The sequence below is a fragment of the Oreochromis aureus genome, linkage group 6 (assembly GCF_013358895.1).
Source record: "Oreochromis aureus strain Israel breed Guangdong linkage group 6, ZZ_aureus, whole genome shotgun sequence".
NCBI lineage: Eukaryota > Metazoa > Chordata > Actinopteri > Cichliformes > Cichlidae > Oreochromis > Oreochromis aureus.
Window position 1 is genome coordinate 29,725,657 of NC_052947.1, and position 17,508 is coordinate 29,743,164.

The 17,508-nt window shown below is 38.1% G+C and overlaps 3 protein-coding genes across 5 annotated transcripts in view; all 3 read left to right on the plus strand.

Annotated features, from left to right (window-relative positions):
* LOC116313301 (phospholipid-transporting ATPase ABCA1-like) overlaps nucleotides 1-5,466 on the plus strand; it is a 35,566-nt gene extending 30,100 nt beyond the window's left edge. For 2 of the 3 annotated variants that reach the window (XM_031730933.2, XM_031730931.2), the window contains exons 39-49: nucleotides 89-233; nucleotides 366-489; nucleotides 599-728; nucleotides 837-1,020; nucleotides 1,144-1,250; nucleotides 1,402-1,543; nucleotides 1,754-1,888; nucleotides 2,025-2,128; nucleotides 2,245-2,337; nucleotides 2,567-2,810; nucleotides 2,904-5,466. In XM_031730933.2, coding sequence (XP_031586793.1) covers nucleotides 89-233; nucleotides 366-489; nucleotides 599-728; nucleotides 837-1,020; nucleotides 1,144-1,250; nucleotides 1,402-1,543; nucleotides 1,754-1,888; nucleotides 2,025-2,128; nucleotides 2,245-2,337; nucleotides 2,567-2,810; nucleotides 2,904-3,044 — 1,549 coding nt within the window. In that variant the 3' untranslated portion in view covers nucleotides 3,045-5,466. The remainder of the gene's footprint in view (nucleotides 1-88; nucleotides 234-365; nucleotides 490-598; nucleotides 729-836; nucleotides 1,021-1,143; nucleotides 1,251-1,401; nucleotides 1,544-1,753; nucleotides 1,889-2,024; nucleotides 2,129-2,244; nucleotides 2,338-2,566; nucleotides 2,811-2,903) is intronic. The other variant, XM_039613698.1, reaches the window with a different exon arrangement.
* A 238-nt stretch (nucleotides 5,467-5,704) lies between these two features.
* Nucleotides 5,705-7,632, plus strand: spink4 (serine peptidase inhibitor, Kazal type 4). The gene is made up of 4 exons (XM_031730951.2): nucleotides 5,705-5,834; nucleotides 6,408-6,439; nucleotides 6,611-6,723; nucleotides 7,473-7,632. Exons 1-4 carry the CDS (start codon nucleotides 5,783-5,785, stop codon nucleotides 7,516-7,518), a joined length of 243 nt encoding a protein of 80 aa, XP_031586811.1. The 5' UTR covers nucleotides 5,705-5,782; the 3' UTR covers nucleotides 7,519-7,632.
* A 135-nt stretch (nucleotides 7,633-7,767) lies between these two features.
* Nucleotides 7,768-17,152, plus strand: stra6l (STRA6-like). The gene is made up of 18 exons (XM_031730934.2): nucleotides 7,768-8,216; nucleotides 8,638-8,710; nucleotides 9,505-9,605; nucleotides 10,186-10,316; nucleotides 10,401-10,521; nucleotides 10,823-10,868; nucleotides 11,028-11,153; nucleotides 11,838-11,911; nucleotides 13,435-13,543; nucleotides 13,672-13,825; nucleotides 14,109-14,184; nucleotides 14,320-14,401; nucleotides 14,512-14,560; nucleotides 14,817-14,934; nucleotides 15,037-15,156; nucleotides 15,576-15,739; nucleotides 16,155-16,298; nucleotides 16,415-17,152. The coding sequence occupies exons 1-18, from the start codon at nucleotides 8,191-8,193 to the stop codon at nucleotides 16,633-16,635; spliced, it is 1,935 nt and encodes a 644-aa protein (XP_031586794.1). The 5' UTR covers nucleotides 7,768-8,190; the 3' UTR covers nucleotides 16,636-17,152.
* Nucleotides 17,153-17,508: the final 356 nt, after the last annotated feature.

Here is a 17,508-nt window from a genome sequence, read left to right on the forward strand (position 1 = left end):
AGGCACAAACACAATTTCTTTGGCTCTTTCTGTTTTTGTTTATCTTTAAACTGTTTTCATATAAAATTCTGTTTGTGTCTGTTTTCAGATGGTCAATCACCCCTCTGATGTACCCAGCTTCATTTTTCTTTAAAATACCCAGCACAGCCTACGTGGTTCTTACTAGCGTCAACATACTGATAGGAATCAACGGCAGCGTGTCCACATTTGTTCTCGAGCTGTTTGGAAGCAATGTAAGCAGTTATTAGTAGCCTGTAAATTTATAAGGAATTACTCAAAAATATACAGAGTTGCAGGTTTTTGAATGACTGACATTGAATTTTCAACCTTTCTTGGCTAAATGCTGCCTTCCTTCCAACCTTCAGGAGATCGGTGGCATCAATGATATCCTGAAGAATGTGTTCCTCATCTTCCCTCACTTCTGCTTGGGAAGAGGACTTATTGACATGGTGAAGAATCAAGCAATGGCTGATGCTCTGGAGAGATTCGGTAAACACAGCAGGCAGTTGTTAACTACAGCGATAAATGTGTCCTTATTAGTTTTTGACAAGATAAGGAAAAAAAAGTGTTTGTTCCTAAAATGTATGTCCTGTTGCAGGTGAAAACCGGTTCCGCTCTCCTCTGGCCTGGGACATGGTTGGAAAGAACTTGTTTGCAATGGCCATTGAGGGTGTTGTCTTCTTCTGTATAACCGTCCTCATTCAGTATCGCTTCTGCTTCAAGGCCAGGTGGGGGAAACTTATTACATACATGTGATTATTCTGTTTTAAATGCATTAAGCTTTGTTCTCCATATCACAACACTCAGACTTAACTCCTTTCCTCCCAAACTTCCAGGTCATCCACTAGTCATCTGAAGCCCATCGGAGAGGAAGACGAGGATGTGGCGAGAGAGCGACAGCGGATCCTCAGCGGTGGAGGACAGACAGACATCCTGGAGCTCAGACAGCTCACCAAGATTTACAAGCGCAAACAGAAGCCAGCAGTGGACCGGCTGTGTGTTGGCATCCCTCCTGGAGAGGTATTGCTATCTTTTAGCTTTTATACGCATGAGGATGAGTAATTTCTTTTTCAGTTAAGGATTAGTAGATGGTATTTTGAATATGAAATATTTAGTAGAATATATTCTTCCTCTTTCCTTCAGTGTTTTGGTTTGCTGGGGGTGAATGGAGCAGGAAAAACCAGCACCTTCAAAATGCTTACAGGAGATTCTGTGGTAACAAGTGGCGAGGCCTACCTGGCTGGCAAGAGGTGAGAGACAAGAGAAGATGTCATATTATAAGTCACTATGTAGATTACAAGACTACTTAATTCATGAAAAGGTGTTACATTTCAGGTTTTCTTTATAAATGTCTTCATAGTACTTAAAAAACTCACTTTAATCTATTTTGTCTTACTCCAGTGTAACCACAGAGATAGATGAAGTCCATCAGAACATGGGCTACTGTCCTCAGTTTGATGCTATCAATGACCTACTGACTGGCAGAGAGCATCTCGAGTTTTATGCCATCCTGAGAGGAGTGCCCGAGAAGGAAGTCTGTGAGGTCAGCAACAAGCATACACACGTGATACATATTTGCCTTTTACACGTAAACTACACCTATAATTCTACTTGTGCAGTGTTGTTGTTTGTTTCGTTTTTTTTCCCATTTTGTATTTCAACTAGACACTTTACCATTAACGATAACACTTTCAGCCATGATGTGTGCATAAGAAGACAGTTTAACACACTTGAAACTCTAACCCTCCACTAGGTGGCAGACTGGGGCATCCGTAAACTGGGTTTGATGAAGTATGTGGACAAGGCAGCTGGCAGCTACAGTGGAGGAAACATGAGGAAACTGTCTACTGCTATTGCTCTAATAGGAGGACCACCTGTTGTGTTTCTGGTCAGTGAAAATAACAATAACAATAATAATAATAATAATAAAGCATTGTAAATTTTAAAGCTCCTCAAGCCAGTGAACTGTGTGGTAAATATGATTGTGTAGCAGCAGCTGAGTACCTGCTCTTACATGTTGACAGGATGAACCAACTACAGGCATGGACCCCAAGGCACGTCGTGCTCTCTGGAACGCCATCCTGAGCATCATCAAAGAGGGGCGATCTGTAGTCCTGACCTCTCACAGGTTAGACGGGCCCTTCCAGTCCATGTGTTTGTTTACCTGGACATTCTTTCTTTTTCTTTCTTTCTTTTTTTCTAATTACCCCCTTATGAATATTTTCTTTATGTGTCTTGTAACAGTATGGAGGAGTGTGAGGCTCTTTGTACCAGGATGGCCATCATGGTCAACGGCAGGTTCCGCTGTCTGGGCAGCGTGCAGCACCTCAAAAACAGGTGAGACCACAAAAATAATCACCTCTCGCAACACTGTAGCTCACAAAAAGTCCTTTTACACTTTTAGCAAGGTTAATGGTATTATTTTATGTTTATGACTATATATGGCAGCAATCCTGATTCTGTGTTTCTGTCAGCTGCAGTAATGATTCATATGAAGGAAAGACTGGTCTCTAGCCCCATAGCAGGGAAAAAAACTGAATGTATATATGTTTAATATACTTGTTAGATTTGGTGATGGCTACACAATCATCCTACGGGTGGCGGGACCAGACCCAGACCTTAGGCCAGTAATGGACTTCATAGAAAGGGAGCTACCAGGGAGCACGTTGAAGGAGAAACACCGCAACATGCTCCAGTACCAGCTTCCCTCATCCCTCACCTCTCTCGCCCGAATCTTCTCCCTGCTCTCAAAGAACAAAGAGGCTCTCAGCATAGAGGACTACTCTGTTTCTCAGACCACTTTAGACCAAGTAAGCAAACTTACAAACAATCATTATGAACATCCAACTTCAGTTTAAGCAGAGTCTCATTTGTTTTTCCTCTTCTTCGCCCTCCTTTTCCAGGTGTTTGTAAATTTTGCCAAGGACCAAAGTGACGAGGACCACTTGAAAGACGTCCATCTGAGCAAGCGGGACGCTGTTGTAGTGGACATTTCCCAGCTGAACTCTTTTCTCACAGACAAGACCAGGGAGAGCTGTGTCTGATTCCACAAGATACCATCTGTGGGAGTTGCAATGCTTCGCCCACCCTCCCCACAACCGAGAAAAGATGGACCACTAAACTCTGGGGAGACAGACTGCGTTCATTTTTTTTTATTTCTACTTTTTAGTCTTTTTCAATTGTCATCATTTCTCAGTGGACCTGCATTTCAATGCACAGCCTCTTGAAAAGGCAGAGACTGCAGGTATCGTGACAGACACTGAAACAATGAAAGCTCAATGCAAATCAATGCAAGAAATATATATATAATTATGTTTAAGATGACGAGATATTTCTGTGAGGGTAGGAGACAGGTGCTTCTCCTTCACTAGATTGACAGAAAGAAAGGAAAGACTCAGAACACTTGAAGTGACAGCAGGATTTTAATGCTGTATTAGACTGGAAAGCATGTGTAGCCTAGCTACCCACTCAATGGGCAAGACCCAGGGGACGGCAGAAGATCTCTCAGTTTTAAACCCCTTTCCTAAAGTAGTTAGCTGTGGTCAGTGAGGGTGTTTATATATTTGCCTGTATGGAGAGATCAGGACGATATAAGAAAACAAAAACAAATTTGGATCAGTCACTGCCAGCTGTTAAATCTGTTCAACCTTTTTAACCTGGTTAGAAACAGACTGACTGCTTTTTTATTCAGGGTCAAACCTTTCTAGATTTCTTTTCATTACCAAGCGCAGTTTTGGGGATTTTTTTCTATTGCAAATGATGGTAAAAAAAAGCTTTTACAATCCACTTTCAGTCACAAATGTGCAATCATCAGCATAGTAATTTTTACTAATTACATTTTTAAAGGTAATTTAATTCCTCCAGACAAACATAACCTTGACAGAGTTACTTTTCTTCGAATAACAATTAAGAACTGCTAACCAAGTTGTTTTGTTTTTGTTTGTCGTGCTTGGTGTCCTTGACATTGTCCAGCATAGTGCCTAAACTGGTGGAGACAGAAATTTGAGCACTCCATTAAAACAACAATGTATGTAGGCTGCCAAGGAATGTATAAGACAGATACCAACATGCATCAAAGCACAAAAAAAGCCCAATTTTTTTGTGTGTATAGAGAAACCTGACTGTTTTGTTTTAAAGTGTGTCCTTCATCGTGAAAAAACAGCAACAACAAAAAAAAATCTTGTGGTTTTGTGTTATAATGCACAAGATGTACAGTCTGCTATGCTGGCTTGTTGTTACTCACTCTGTCCTGTTCGGACAAAGGAGGGCTAAGGATTACTGAAGAATTTTTGAAAGTCAAATGGAAATATATAGTGCATGCTTTCCAATGGGCCACACACCTGGACTGTCAGGCCTTTTTTCTGTGTACCAAAGCATGCCGCCAGATCTGAGTGTGACCAGGATATGCTTTTATAAACATCAGTGCGAGGGTACCACGGAAGCTTTTCAGACCTGAGCCAGTGCCGATGTGGATATTATGTACAGTAGCAATTTTGTGACGTCGAGTCGAAAAAAAAGATGTTACCAGTGGAGTGAACAAACAGTATCTGTGCCAAATGAAGATGAATATGTATCCTTAACCAACCAGCATAATCTGGAGGAGGCAAATGTTTTTTAAAGTTTGTGTTGTGCTTTTATCCATCAGCTCAGTCAAAATCCTCCTATTCTCATTGTCAACAGCGTGAAACAAACTTGTGCTCTCATTCAATCTTATTTAGACCACAAGTTCTTTCTATTCTCTGGTCATGTTGCCAAATTCTACTCTGTCCACGTCCATAAACTGCCACACTGAAGGTATCTGTGCTGTCAGTAGCTCTAATATAGGACAAGCTGTTGAGATATTTTGTTTATAAGAGCTAGTCAGTAAGCCAGGCTAAAATCGAGGACCATGTCAATTAATATTTTTGCTTATAATGCTTTATAGTTCAGAAGTCCAATCCAGGGTTTAAAGTGATAACAGGTGCTCTGTTTCATCTTGGAAGGGGTTTCCAATATCTCGGGGATCTAATAACTGCTCTGGGGCTGACTCTGTTACCAACACCAAGGGTCTGATCCCCATCCCACCAAACCCCTGTTTTAAATTTGAGCACTTTATAGGTTTAGTATAGTCTTTTATTTCAACTATTTTAAAGTGGAAATCATGGCAAAGGAGACATGTAAAAACAAATCTCTGCACTGGAATACAGACAAAACAAAGTTAATCCACTGCATAAAAGGATTTGTTTGAAACTTGAAATAGAGAACAAAGGCTTACATGTGATCGAGAGAAATGAGTGAAATAGTGAAAAGCAGAGATAGTAGCAAGTTAACGACAGAGCAAGACAGTACTAAGGTAGGGATTTTTCTCTTCTCATGCTCAATATTATTATTTGTTTACATTTTTAAGTATTATGGCCGTTTGTGTTTGTTACCCATTGTGTATAGTTATTCTTTACATTAATAAATTCATACATTTTCAAAAAAAAAGACTCATGATGTGATTACTTTGACTTTGCTTTGACAGTACCTGTGTGCTAGATTAAAAAAAGAAAAAAAGGGTGGGCTTGTCACATGGAAGTTTGTAGCTGCTGGATGAACAAAAGATCAGTTTATGTTTGGGTGTGTGGGTTAATGTGTGCTGGTGACTAAGTTTCTAGAGATTTCATGCGTCTGTGTGTCCATTTTCATCTGCTGTGTTCCCACACACGTATACACACCCACCACACACACATTTTATTTGCCTTTAAAAAGAGAAGCATACTCACGGGTTCCTGTCACTCCGAGTTATTCATCCACCAACATCATGACCGGGAGAGTTGTTTTTCTGGGACTTCTGCTCATCTGTGTGACTGCAGGTAACAAAGAAAAGCCCTCTATTCTAAACAAACAATCATTCTTCTGTATGTGGGGTGCTTTTAAATGTAATTACATTTGTGTTAGATTAAGAATAAAGTTCGGGGAGCAGCTGCAGTTGTAGAAGCAACAGCATTTGTCACACTGACATAATCAAGTTTTTTGTTTTACAACACTGAGCTGAAGGGTTTATGCACATCAACACTGATCACCAAAAACAACAGTCAAATGTCACAGAAAAAATATCTCTGTAAAGTATAATTAAGTTGACTTCATTATAAATAGGAAATATAGAATACTTAGTTACATATGCGTACGCATTTTGCAATATGGGGCTGTTATGTCAGGTGTGTCAGTTTTACTTTAGTTATTAAATTCTATGCACTCATACACTTAGTGAACATTTTACATATTGACAATACAGTAGTCATAGTTTCTCATTCTAGTGCACAGTTTAAATCATTGTAGTTACTTCTTTGAAGGCCAAATTATTTTTTGGCCTTTCTCTATTTCTTGACTATTATATGAACTATTTTTAATATATTTTTTAAAGTTTTCTTTGGGTTTTTTTTAAGGTGCAGAAGAGAGGTCTGGAATCATGAGAAAGGTGACATATTTTTAAATTCTCCCTTTACTGTGCTTGTACCAGAAGGTATATTTGAGTACTTTCAGGGATTGGATTTGTTTTAATTGAAGCTACAGCTTTGTTGCTGAAATGTTGTTAGTGTTATTGGATCTTTTATAGAATATAAATGACAAATGTTTACCTTTCTGCCAGCCTACTTGTCCTGACACGGCAGAGATTGTGGCGTGTCCTTTAAACCTCTCTCCTGTATGTGGCAGCGATGGAAACACTTACGCAAATGAGTGTCAGCTGTGTGCCCAGAGACAGTGAGTACACACAGCTGCTCTACACTCCCAGTATTCACACATTAGTTCATCATCACCCAAGCCTGCATTAAGGAGGATAAAATACTTGCACAGCTCTCTGGTTGTAAAAAATAAATAAAAAATTAGACAAATAATTGCTTCATGATTCAAATAATGAAGCTTTCCAGTTCAGTCTTGATTCATTTTTACGAGTAATAAGCATGTAGATGTTAGTGATTTGTAGGAAAGGATAGTTATATCATGGGAAATTATAAAGTTCTACATTTGAACAGGTAATTTTGCAGCAATGCTCTTATTCAATATTGCCAAAAATACTGACAAAACTATAAAAGATAGGATTAAGATAAGATAAAATCCTTACATTGGAAATATTGTGAGTCTGATTAAAATAAATAAAGTGCATGCTACGGTAATGTGAGGGGTTTTTTTTTATCAGATAAAGTTTAAAATAAAACATTATCTTGGCTTATACAGGCTTGAATCTTCCTCAAATGACAGACAGAGGTTTAGCAACAGGAAAGTAATGCTATTTTAGGATGATGTCATTCTTTTAAAAAGGATCTCTGTGTCTGTTTCTCCCTCTTTCTGTTTGTTCATGACCCTGTAACTCCTGACAAATTTTATCTCTGTTCACAGATGAAATATGACCTGTGGTTAACATGACCTCATTTTCACTCTTTATCATATGTTAAACTAAAAGTCATCTGACAGAAATCATCCCAGTCATGTCGTTATTATTTTCTTATCAGATCAACGAAGATGGACATTATGATTGTCAAAGAGCAGAGCTGCTGACCTCCACACCTGGTGATGTCACTGTCAAGGGCCCAATCAGAATCAAGTGAAATGATGACTAGATTCCAACTGTTCTAAATACTTACCACAATCAATAAATATCATTCAACAGTGTGCTTGGGTTATTTTCTTTTGTTATCCACCAAATTCACATTTCACCAAAGCAGACAATAATAAGGAGGGCAAAACAGATGAAAGATTGAAGAACTAAAGGCACTAAACAAATGTTTCCCTGAAGACAATGCTGAATAGAACATAGGGGAGAAAAGATTTGTTATTTAGAGACAGGAATCAGTGTAACATTCCTTTGTAAAGTGAAGTCACAAGGTGAATGAACACTTGGTTATCTAACTGGCTGAGCAAACTGTTTGCACTCCTTTCACTGAGTAACACAGTGGTCGATAGTATATGTGTGGGGCAGAAAGAGTGACAGAAAGAGGAAGGACTGGACAGACAAAGAGCGAGAGCAAACGAAAAAAGAAAAAAAAACAGACAACAGTAAAACAGCAGAGATATAAAAGTGTTGATTCCTGAGGTCAAAGGTCAACTTCATATTAGTCACATGACTAAAACCAGGAAAAGGAGAAGTGGGATCACTCCACAGCCTGCTTTATCTTTACAGTGCAGCAGAAACAAAGCTTGCTGGACAGTAATGAACCAACTTCTCGAAAGATGATAAGAAACTTGCTGGAACATGAGTGAGTACAAACTTTAAACACTAAATGTTAAATGTGTTACATTACAGATCTTTACTTTGCTATAATCAGCTGTATATTGTTGTCGCCGTTGGAGTTTACAAACTGATTCTAGGAGTCTGAAACAAAGACACAGGGACAGAACTTGAACTGACTTTATCAGTGCACTATGAACCCTTTTTATTAAATGCTCTTTTATCTCTATCTGATTTAGTAAGTAAAGTTTTGGTAAGGTTTTGCAAGGCTTATTCCACTCAGATCAGCACTTTAGTTTAAATAGGCTCAGTCCTATTGGTGTCTTTTTAGTCTATCAAATTAATTTGTACTCAGCAGAACAAAAGGGAACAAACTAGGTGTTCCTTAATTTGTCATGTGTTACAGTGCATTATGTTACATTGTGTTCATAGTATCGTTGTTTCTCCAGGGTCTCCCCAGATGAGGATTGTCACCAAAGAGTGTCTGTGGACCTAATCTTGCATCTCTCACTCATACCAGCAGTAAGCTATTCTTTCATTAAAACTGCATCTTAGACATGGTGACTAAGACACTCTACACTGTTACCCCAGCACCAATAGGGATCAACTACAACACTGCCTATATTAAGACCATATTAATAATGCAGAGTTTTAGAAACTCCTTTAATAGTTGAAATTTGTTTGTATTTAAACAACTCAAGTATGTAGTGTCCCAACTTAATTTCAGCCAGGCCTATTTTATTCAAAAGATGTCTATTATCCATAGTGGGGTTTTTTTTTATTACTAACTTTTTTTGTAGAGGATTGAAAAACATTTATAACACAAGTAATGTGTTAAATTACTACGTTATCCAAAAAAAAAAATATTATATTTACTATTCCACCCAACAATGGCCAGAAAAACAAGCCAAAAAATGTCACCTAATTGAAGAAATGAACAAGTGTTGTGTGTGCACATAAGAAAAAACTTAGCACTCTAACTTTAAATGGTAACTTTAGTCACTTTTACTGAAGACAACATTAAAAAAATAAAAGAAAGTCTGGGGTGACTTTTGCATAGTATTGTGTAACCAAGGATTACGAGTAGCACTAGCACAGTGCTACTGGGAATGCAGGGTGACAGCATAGCAACATACAAAAAAAACTGCTGCCACAATAAGTGAGGAGCACTGACTGGTGCAGTAATATATAAGGATCAAATAAAGCCTTTATAAGAGATCCATATGCTCACCCTATTTCCTTGTTCACACAGTTATGATGCAAACATGACATTATTATTTATTATAGTATTTATGATGTGATATCTTTTCATCCAGGTGTTGATTGCAGGGGTGCTGTCATTCCTTCAGAAAAGAGCCCAGAGGCTAGCCATTGATGACAGACTGCCATTCCTAGATCAACGGTTTGCTATAGTTGTGTAAGTCAACAGGAGTAGCAACATAAGATGGGTCCTCAAGTCAGTGTCTTATCTTTTATTATACAATAAAACGAGACGTAAATATCAGTCATAAGTTTGTGGTTTTAAACTAATGTATTAGTGTAAAAATTAATTAATTATGCAATCATCCAGGTAATGAATTCTCAGAAAGCTGATTTTGTTCTTCTGGGCGTAACGTTTTCAGTGGGAGAAAGTTTTCGTCACTCTCACTCCCATGACTGAAACCAGCACCACTGATGAACAATGGGAACAATTATTCGTCAGCCCGTTGTTCGTCAGTGGTGCTAGTTTCAGTCATTATGCAGAACCACTGTTTATAACGTTGGGGAAACCTGCAGTCAGCTGAGACCGAAGAAGTCACTTGGATGGGTGACGAAACCGTTGTCCTACTGAAAACGCTACGTCCAGATGACCAGAATCAACTTTTTGGGATATCTCCTACTAAGTTTCACTGACACCCCTTAAGAATCATTTACTTGTCTCTGTAATGTATGACTACAGCATCACTATGGCTTTTTCTGTACTTATGGTTGTTTTTCTATTAATCATTGTGCCTCAGGCCTTTGGATACTGTAGGCAGCCTCAGTAATCGTTGGTCTTATGGCTTTGCCTTTGGGGCCGTATCAAGCAGCGTCTTGCTCCTGTTCTCTGAAAGCTACGTCCCAATCACTGTTCCAACCTGGGCCAGAGGTACATTGTTATCCTCTTACTTTTTTACTGTAGAGTTTCCAAGAATTATCTTGACAGATACACTGTTCTGACTGTTATCCTCAGCTTTTGTGTACCTGATTGGAGCTTTAGAAGTGGGCTTGGTGTATTTCCCTTTCTTTGCCTGTCTGTCCACGCCATTCAGAATGACAGGGGCAGTGCTGGGAATACTCTACTCTCTATTTTGGTAAATATTCAAAATATTTGCACTTTGCTGTAACAAAACAAATTTCCCACCTGTGGGACTAATAAAGGTCATCTTATCTTATCTTATTCAGACACAGTCTATGTATGCATTTTTTACAACATTATTTAAAGCTTCTCAAAAACGAAAACAAAAATAAACTAATGGTTAAATTAAAAAAGGAACTAAAAACACAAAATATAATAAAGAAGTTGGAGATTAAATTGATGGATTAACTGGTTGATGTGTGGATGATTTCATTTTATTAACAACCGTATTACACATTTGTGTTTTTGTGTTGTAGGATAGGAATTACAGCCTGGGAAACAGTCACTTGTCCCAGTGGTAAGGTAAGAAACCCAGCAATGTACCGTCCATCAAGCTTTCACAATATTTGACCCATGTTAATTAAAAACATTCAACTCTGCTGAACATTTAGCTATGAAGTTGCCTAGTGTATTAAGCTTTGAGGAACACATTTATAATTGTCTGTATTTATGGTTTTAAAGATACTGGGTAAATACCAGAAGGTGATTTCCCAGTGGCCCCGTATGCTCTCCCTCATCTTCCTCTTCGGGCGATTTATTTACATCCTGGTCAAAGCTATTCGAATACGCCTGCACATGGAACAAGAGGTCAGAAATACCAATACATGGATTGTGATGATTCCTACTAAATACTTGTACAACATAACGTTATTACTGCCATCAAGAATAGTATGTTGTTGGTAGCAAATTTGTGTGTGCATGCGCCTCATTCTGTCTGTAAACACAATAGCTCAAAATGTTTTGAATGGATTCTGATAAAACTTTGTAAGGACGTAGAGAGGGGATGTGTTAACATTACATTAAAATTTGACTTACATTCACCAAGGTCTTCAAAGTGAACTTAATGATTTAATGGCTAAAAATGGACAAAAAGTCTCATTACCTCATCACACAAACTATTATTCTTACCAATGTAGTTTGTATTTTCAACACACATATACATTTTACTAAACAATGACATGAATGCTGTATATGTACCATATACACATATATAAAAAATTACATAAAAAATTATATCAGGTATTCTCTATTGAAATGGGCTTCAGCAGGGCAAACAACAATAGCCTGCACTACAAACATCCTTACATTTTTAAAAAAAGAACAAAGAAAACAAAATTATTACATAATAAATGCAAAGATATTAAAATGAATACTCCCCAGATAGTAGCTGCCTTGGTTGAAGTCGATTTTTCATAATAGATTAGAAAGTTACTATTTTTTATGAATATAGTGAATTTTGTCTGAGTATGAATGTCCTGAATCTGTTGCCAGGACTCTGCAGAGCTAACTGAGCAACACCAGGTTCAGCATGTTAAGAGACTGCTGCGAAAGACACCCGGACATAGGTAAATACACCCACTCATGTACACACATACCAACGGCTGCTTTCAAATTTAATGCCCCTTATATGGCTTTGCAGTTCTTTATTGATCCCGAATGAAATTGGTTTAAGGCTGCCGGCAACCAGCGCCATCTTACCCTTCCGACTGTACATACATTACACAGACATCACATGGGGAAGACAGGTCAGAGAGGTAGAACAATGGAGGAGAAAAGAGAACACCCATACTGAGCTCCTAAAGTGAGATCAGTTTGAGAACAGAAAAAAACACCTCAGCACATAGCACATGAATCATCACATCTCACAGCATAGACGGCATGCATCGGAGGTGGGGAAGGGGGGGGTATGTCTGTGTCAGTGTACATGCGTATGTGTGCGTGTGTGTCCCGTGTTTAACTAAGAGAAAGTGTCCCTACACCCGGTTAAGCGAAAGTCAACAGTCCTTCAGTCGATGCAGGTGGCCTTGAAGGATGTTTTGACGAGAGTCAAAACACGCTCCCGTTATCAGGGAGAAGAATTTGTTGTTCTGGAGCCGCATGAGTGAAGAAGATGGTTGTTTGGGTTAGTGCGAACAACTGCCTTCCAATTTCGCAGTTGGTCTAATGACGTTACTGGTCACCAAGTCTATCAATTCCAGTTTAAGAGCCGTGAGCTTCTCCAAGCTCTTATCCATATTGTGTTCAATAAACACAGTCTGAGTACTCATGGCTTGCCCATCATCAGTCATGTCGGCCAGCCTTGTGGGGTTTTGAACAGCTGTAAGCTCTTCCTTTGTTCTTCGATAAGCCAAGTCCGATCAGCCAGAACTCTGTTATCATGGTTCCGAATAGGTACCGTTCAGTCTCCCCCATCGAGAGTGTCACCAGGCACACAACACAACCGACCATCGAGTATCCATCAGCAAACTTCTGCAGGACAATCGGGTTCTCCCGAGCCCAGGCTTCTCAATGGGGTGTCAATTTCGTTAAGGGACCAGTTGATCAAATTCATAATTCTTTAGGTTTTAGCGAATAAGACTGAGAGACTCTCAGAGGGTTAGAGTTAGAGTTAGACTAGACAAAGACATGAGAAGTCAAGCAGGGAAACATATTGGAGAGGAGACAATGCAACTGCCTCTGTCAAGAGCCAAAGAGAAAGCGTTTGTTTGTTTTTCATTACAGGGGTATGCACTTTCAAAAACATACTATTCAATAGATTTCCTGAACTTTTATCTATTTTTACAAATCTTCAAGGTATCCTAGTTTCATTCTAATATAAAATCTGACTGAACATGTTAAGTTTTAATGATTGCATTTTATAGAAACCGAGCTTCAGACTGATTTAAAGTCCAGTCTGGTGTGTTCAAGCCATTTCAAAAGGTTGAAGGTTTTAGTATCAAAAATGTGAGAGTTAACAATCCAGCTAATTGAAAATCACACGTGTCACAGTTCTGTAGAGAATTTTCAGTGCTGTTAAAAACATGCTGCAGCTGCTATTGAACCTAAGAGCAGGACAAACTGAAACGTTTAATCCATCTTTGTGTTGCAGTATGCCACTTACCTGGTTCCAGAGGAGAGTTTATGAGTGGGACCCCTACTTCAAGTTTCCCAGCAGAATCATTGGCACTGTCGTAATATCCCTAATAGGCCTATATACAGTACGGAAAAGCATATTTTATGATTTTCCTGAATCGTCTAGTTGATTCCTTTTGTTTGGTGTTATTTAAATGATTTATGCTTCTTCTGTGGGGACTCCTATATTCATTTGTCTTTTCCATTCCTTTAGATGACACTAGCAGACTACAGTGTCAGTAGTTCTACTTTTGACAAAATTGAAACTTGGAAAAATACACTGAAAGATGTGGTTACCGCATGTAATGAGACAGAATCCCTGGGATACATGGTACCACAGCTGGAAGAATTTATCGTCGTGGCCAGGAGTAAGTTGTTCCTTCAGACTTTTAAAGGGGGAGCATTTATGAACCCTGTGATTAATATCACATATTATGTGTAAAGTGGATATCAGACACATTTTATTTCCTGCTGTTTCGAGAGTTAATATTGCCAGTAGGAATTACCAAATAAACCTGTATTAGAAAATTGAGTAATATTTTTGTTAAATATTAGGAACACAATGCTCATCGCCATTTATAAGAATACAAAGTAATATACAGTAATATAAAGTTATGCATGTCTGCATTTATGTTTCTTTGTTTATTTAAGAGTCCTGGCTAGCCACCACCATCTTTGCCAGTCTTAACTCTGTTGCCTACACATTCCATGTTTTGGCGTGTTACAGGTAAGAATTTTAAGAAACGGGTGTAATGACTGTTAGCTATATTTAGTTTACAGCAAGATCACCATTTCTACTACCAGCAAGCACACAAACAGTTCTGAATTTGCCTGTAATTTAATGAGCTTACTGTTGCTTTAGAAAACACTTAAGGAGGCTCTGGAAAGGACAGAAATTCTTTCTTCCTGAGAAGTTTCATAAGCCTAGATCTGCTACGAGTGTGGTAAGCAAAACACTTGGATGCAAACACACTTACTGTAGAGCTGAAGTGATTTTTAATTATTGCATTCTTAACAAAGTACACAAAAAAGTTTGTGCCATGAATTTTACCAGGCTTCCATTGCAAGATACTCAGGCTGGCAAATCGCTTTCACACTGTGGGGTAAGCTTTTCTTACCGTAAACTTTCAAAACAAGGACAACTGGCCTGATCTAAATAGGACATCCTGTATTAGACTTTAGAACCAAATCTAAAGAATCATTTTCATACAGGAGGTTCCATCAAAATGCAAATCTATGTAGATGTAATCTATGCCAATAGATGAAATTAATCACAGAAAAGTGGTCTGACTTATTATACAGGCAGCTATTATAATGAAAATATTTTTACAGTTGTTAATTATTTCTGCTCTTTTTTAGGCTACCTGATTGTCCATTTTGTCCACTTCCTATTTGCTTTGCTGATTGCTTACGTGGTGGTTCTTCCTATAATGAATGGGAAAGTGCTTAGCATGCTCTCCACACTGGGAACTATATTGTAAGGCTGTTTTTTTTTTCTATAACTGTGTTGCTATGATTGCATATATAAATTAATGTGCACTCTGACTAACCGTTACTTTTTTGTCCGTGTCTCTCTTAGTCTGACCATATGCATTGTGATTAGCCTGGTGATTCTGCAAATAATTTTGGTTCAGATCTTCTTCCTTCAGAATAAAATAGATGCCACAGACAAAGAGAAACCTCTGGCCCTCAACAACAGGTAGGTGTATCTCATAAAAAGTGTGTGTTTGAGTCACACCAACACTCAGATCTTTCATTTGGCAGCAATTAGCCATGGTAGAAAAATGCCAAAATGCTGATGTCATTTCACTAACTCACATTTTAAAAATCCAAAAATCTCTCCTAAACCTCACATACTCAGTAAGTGGCTCATTAGATAGCAGATACAAAATATTTAAAGTAGTATGAAAGCACTATTGGCACTTTTTCAAGGAGATTTGCATATTCACAAGCAACCAGATGACCACCAGAGTCATAAAGAATTATAGTTAATAGTTAATAGATACATATTGATTTCCAATACTAATGTTACTTAACAATTATTTTTCAAATAGTAATAAGACAAAAGGATTGAACTCAAAGCACATTAACTTGAAATCACAATTTCCCCCTTTTTAGGAAGGCATTTCACTGCTTCAACTACTTCTTCTTTTTCTACAACGTGGTTATGGGGATGACCACCTGCATACTGAGGCTTCTTTTAAGCATTGTGGTGGGAACATGGTTGGTGTCTCGCATAGACCGAACTATTATGCAGAGGGGGTATGAGAACATGGATGCTGGTAAGCTTAGATTCAACTAAAAACATATAGTTAAGAAAAGATCACAGCCAAACCTAAACTCTTTGGTATTTTTAATATACTGCAGTAATAATAAGAAATAATTTTATCATTCATATTATTTGATGTCCAGAAGACCGTTTGCCTTCCACATTCAGATGCATCCACGAGATGGCAGCATTTCAATGAGAATTACAAGTTACTTTGTCTCAAGGCAAATATTGGTAGCAGTCAAATATTGATTACTGCTAGTAAAAAAATAACAAAAAAAGATGTTATTTCACAAAAAAAACATGTAAAAAACATGTAAAAGGACAGCTTTGTGCTCATTTGTTCTTATGTTACTGCAACACCCTGTCTGATGGTGTGTGAATTTGTATCTCTGAATATTGATAATTGTATTTCCCCTTTTATCCAGGCTACACTACATGGATTGGGATGATCTTTGCTGACCATTATCACAACAACCCAGTCATGGTATCTTTCTGTCAGATGCTGGTGTCAAGTACGCTGCAGAGACACAATTCATCTGCTTACTCCACATTCGACAATAATGTGTCAGGTCAGTGGTGTGTCTGTGTGTCTCTTCCATTTATAGACACCTTCGTACTGCTTTGAGCTTTCTGTCATCTAATCTTTCTCAAACTTCTGTTTCATTATCACTTTCTGTTTGTTCAGAACCCCCTGTGAACAGTCGGGCCAGGAGGCGTTGGGCTTTGCTTTACACATTACTAAGGAACCCTCCCCTGATCATGCTAAGAAAGCACCACCGCTCCTCATCATCTCCCTCAGCAGACACAGTGCTGCAGGCTTGGATTTTGGCATCTCAAACACAGAGGCAACAGGCATTGTCAGAGCTGCCACCAGAGATCAAACTGCCACCAGAAGAAGATTGTTAATAACAGATTTGATTCTGGTTCTTTAAAAAAATATAAACTGGAATCCAATGAATGATGAAGACCTTTAATGGAGACTTGTTATAAAGCAGAAGGAAAACGATGTTGCTTTCACTTCGTTTTTCAGCACTGCCATCTGACTAACCTAGATAATCTCACTACCTGTTATGTCACCAGCTGAGAGTGCCATAAATAAGTTAAACTGTATTCTGTGGGTTTGATGTGTGTATTGTTTTCACAAATACATAGTTTTTACTCAGACTTGGCACAAGAATTCAAACATGAGTTCATGCCATCTCTTTCCCTGACTCAGAATGAAAGCATCTGCTGTGAAGGCAAATTAAAAAAAAATATAAATGTGTAAATGCAGGGATAAACAAACCTTTGTATATTGTCACAACCTCTATAACATCTCGAGTTGGAGGTGGCCATACAGTTACTTGACCTACACTACACAGCTATTGTGCTGTTGTGCTGTAGCATAAAATCTAACTGCTAATAAACACTACTTTTCCTTAAATGTCTGGTTGTGTTTAATAGTGAGCATTCATACAATTTTTATAGTAGTACATATATAGAAAGGCCAGTGTAGGCTGTCAGCTGAAAATAAAATCAAAACACGAATTAATAAAATGATACCAGAAATCCTAGAGTTGATGTTATTTGGATTAATACTTTGAACAATTAATCAAGGATAATGTATACCAGATGCAAAATTACCGGTAAATTGTATGAATGATGCAAAACAGCATACTAATACTAAATTTACAAGAAACATTTGCATTGAGAATAGTGAAATTGTCTTTTTCTGCGATAAAAGTTTAAATTTTCCACAGCACTTAAAAGCAGCTTTTCAAAAAAAATTGATTAAACCTT

Bases quoted from the DNA above. Each gene is read 5' to 3' on its own strand.
- spink4 (XM_031730951.2), top strand. From the start codon at position 5,783: ATGACCGGGAGAGTTGTTTTTCTGGGACTTCTGCTCATCTGTGTGACT. The intron at 5,835-6,407 runs GTAACAAAGAAA...GTTTTTTTTAAG, and splicing joins GCTCATCTGTGTGACTGCAG to GTGCAGAAGAGAGGTCTGGA. The intron at 6,440-6,610 runs GTGACATATTTT...CCTTTCTGCCAG, and splicing joins GGTCTGGAATCATGAGAAAG to CCTACTTGTCCTGACACGGC.
- stra6l (XM_031730934.2), top strand. From the start codon at position 8,191: ATGATAAGAAACTTGCTGGAACATGA. The intron at 10,522-10,822 runs GTAAATATTCAA...TTTGTGTTGTAG, and splicing joins ATACTCTACTCTCTATTTTG to GATAGGAATTACAGCCTGGG. The intron at 11,154-11,837 runs GTCAGAAATACC...ATCTGTTGCCAG, and splicing joins GCCTGCACATGGAACAAGAG to GACTCTGCAGAGCTAACTGA.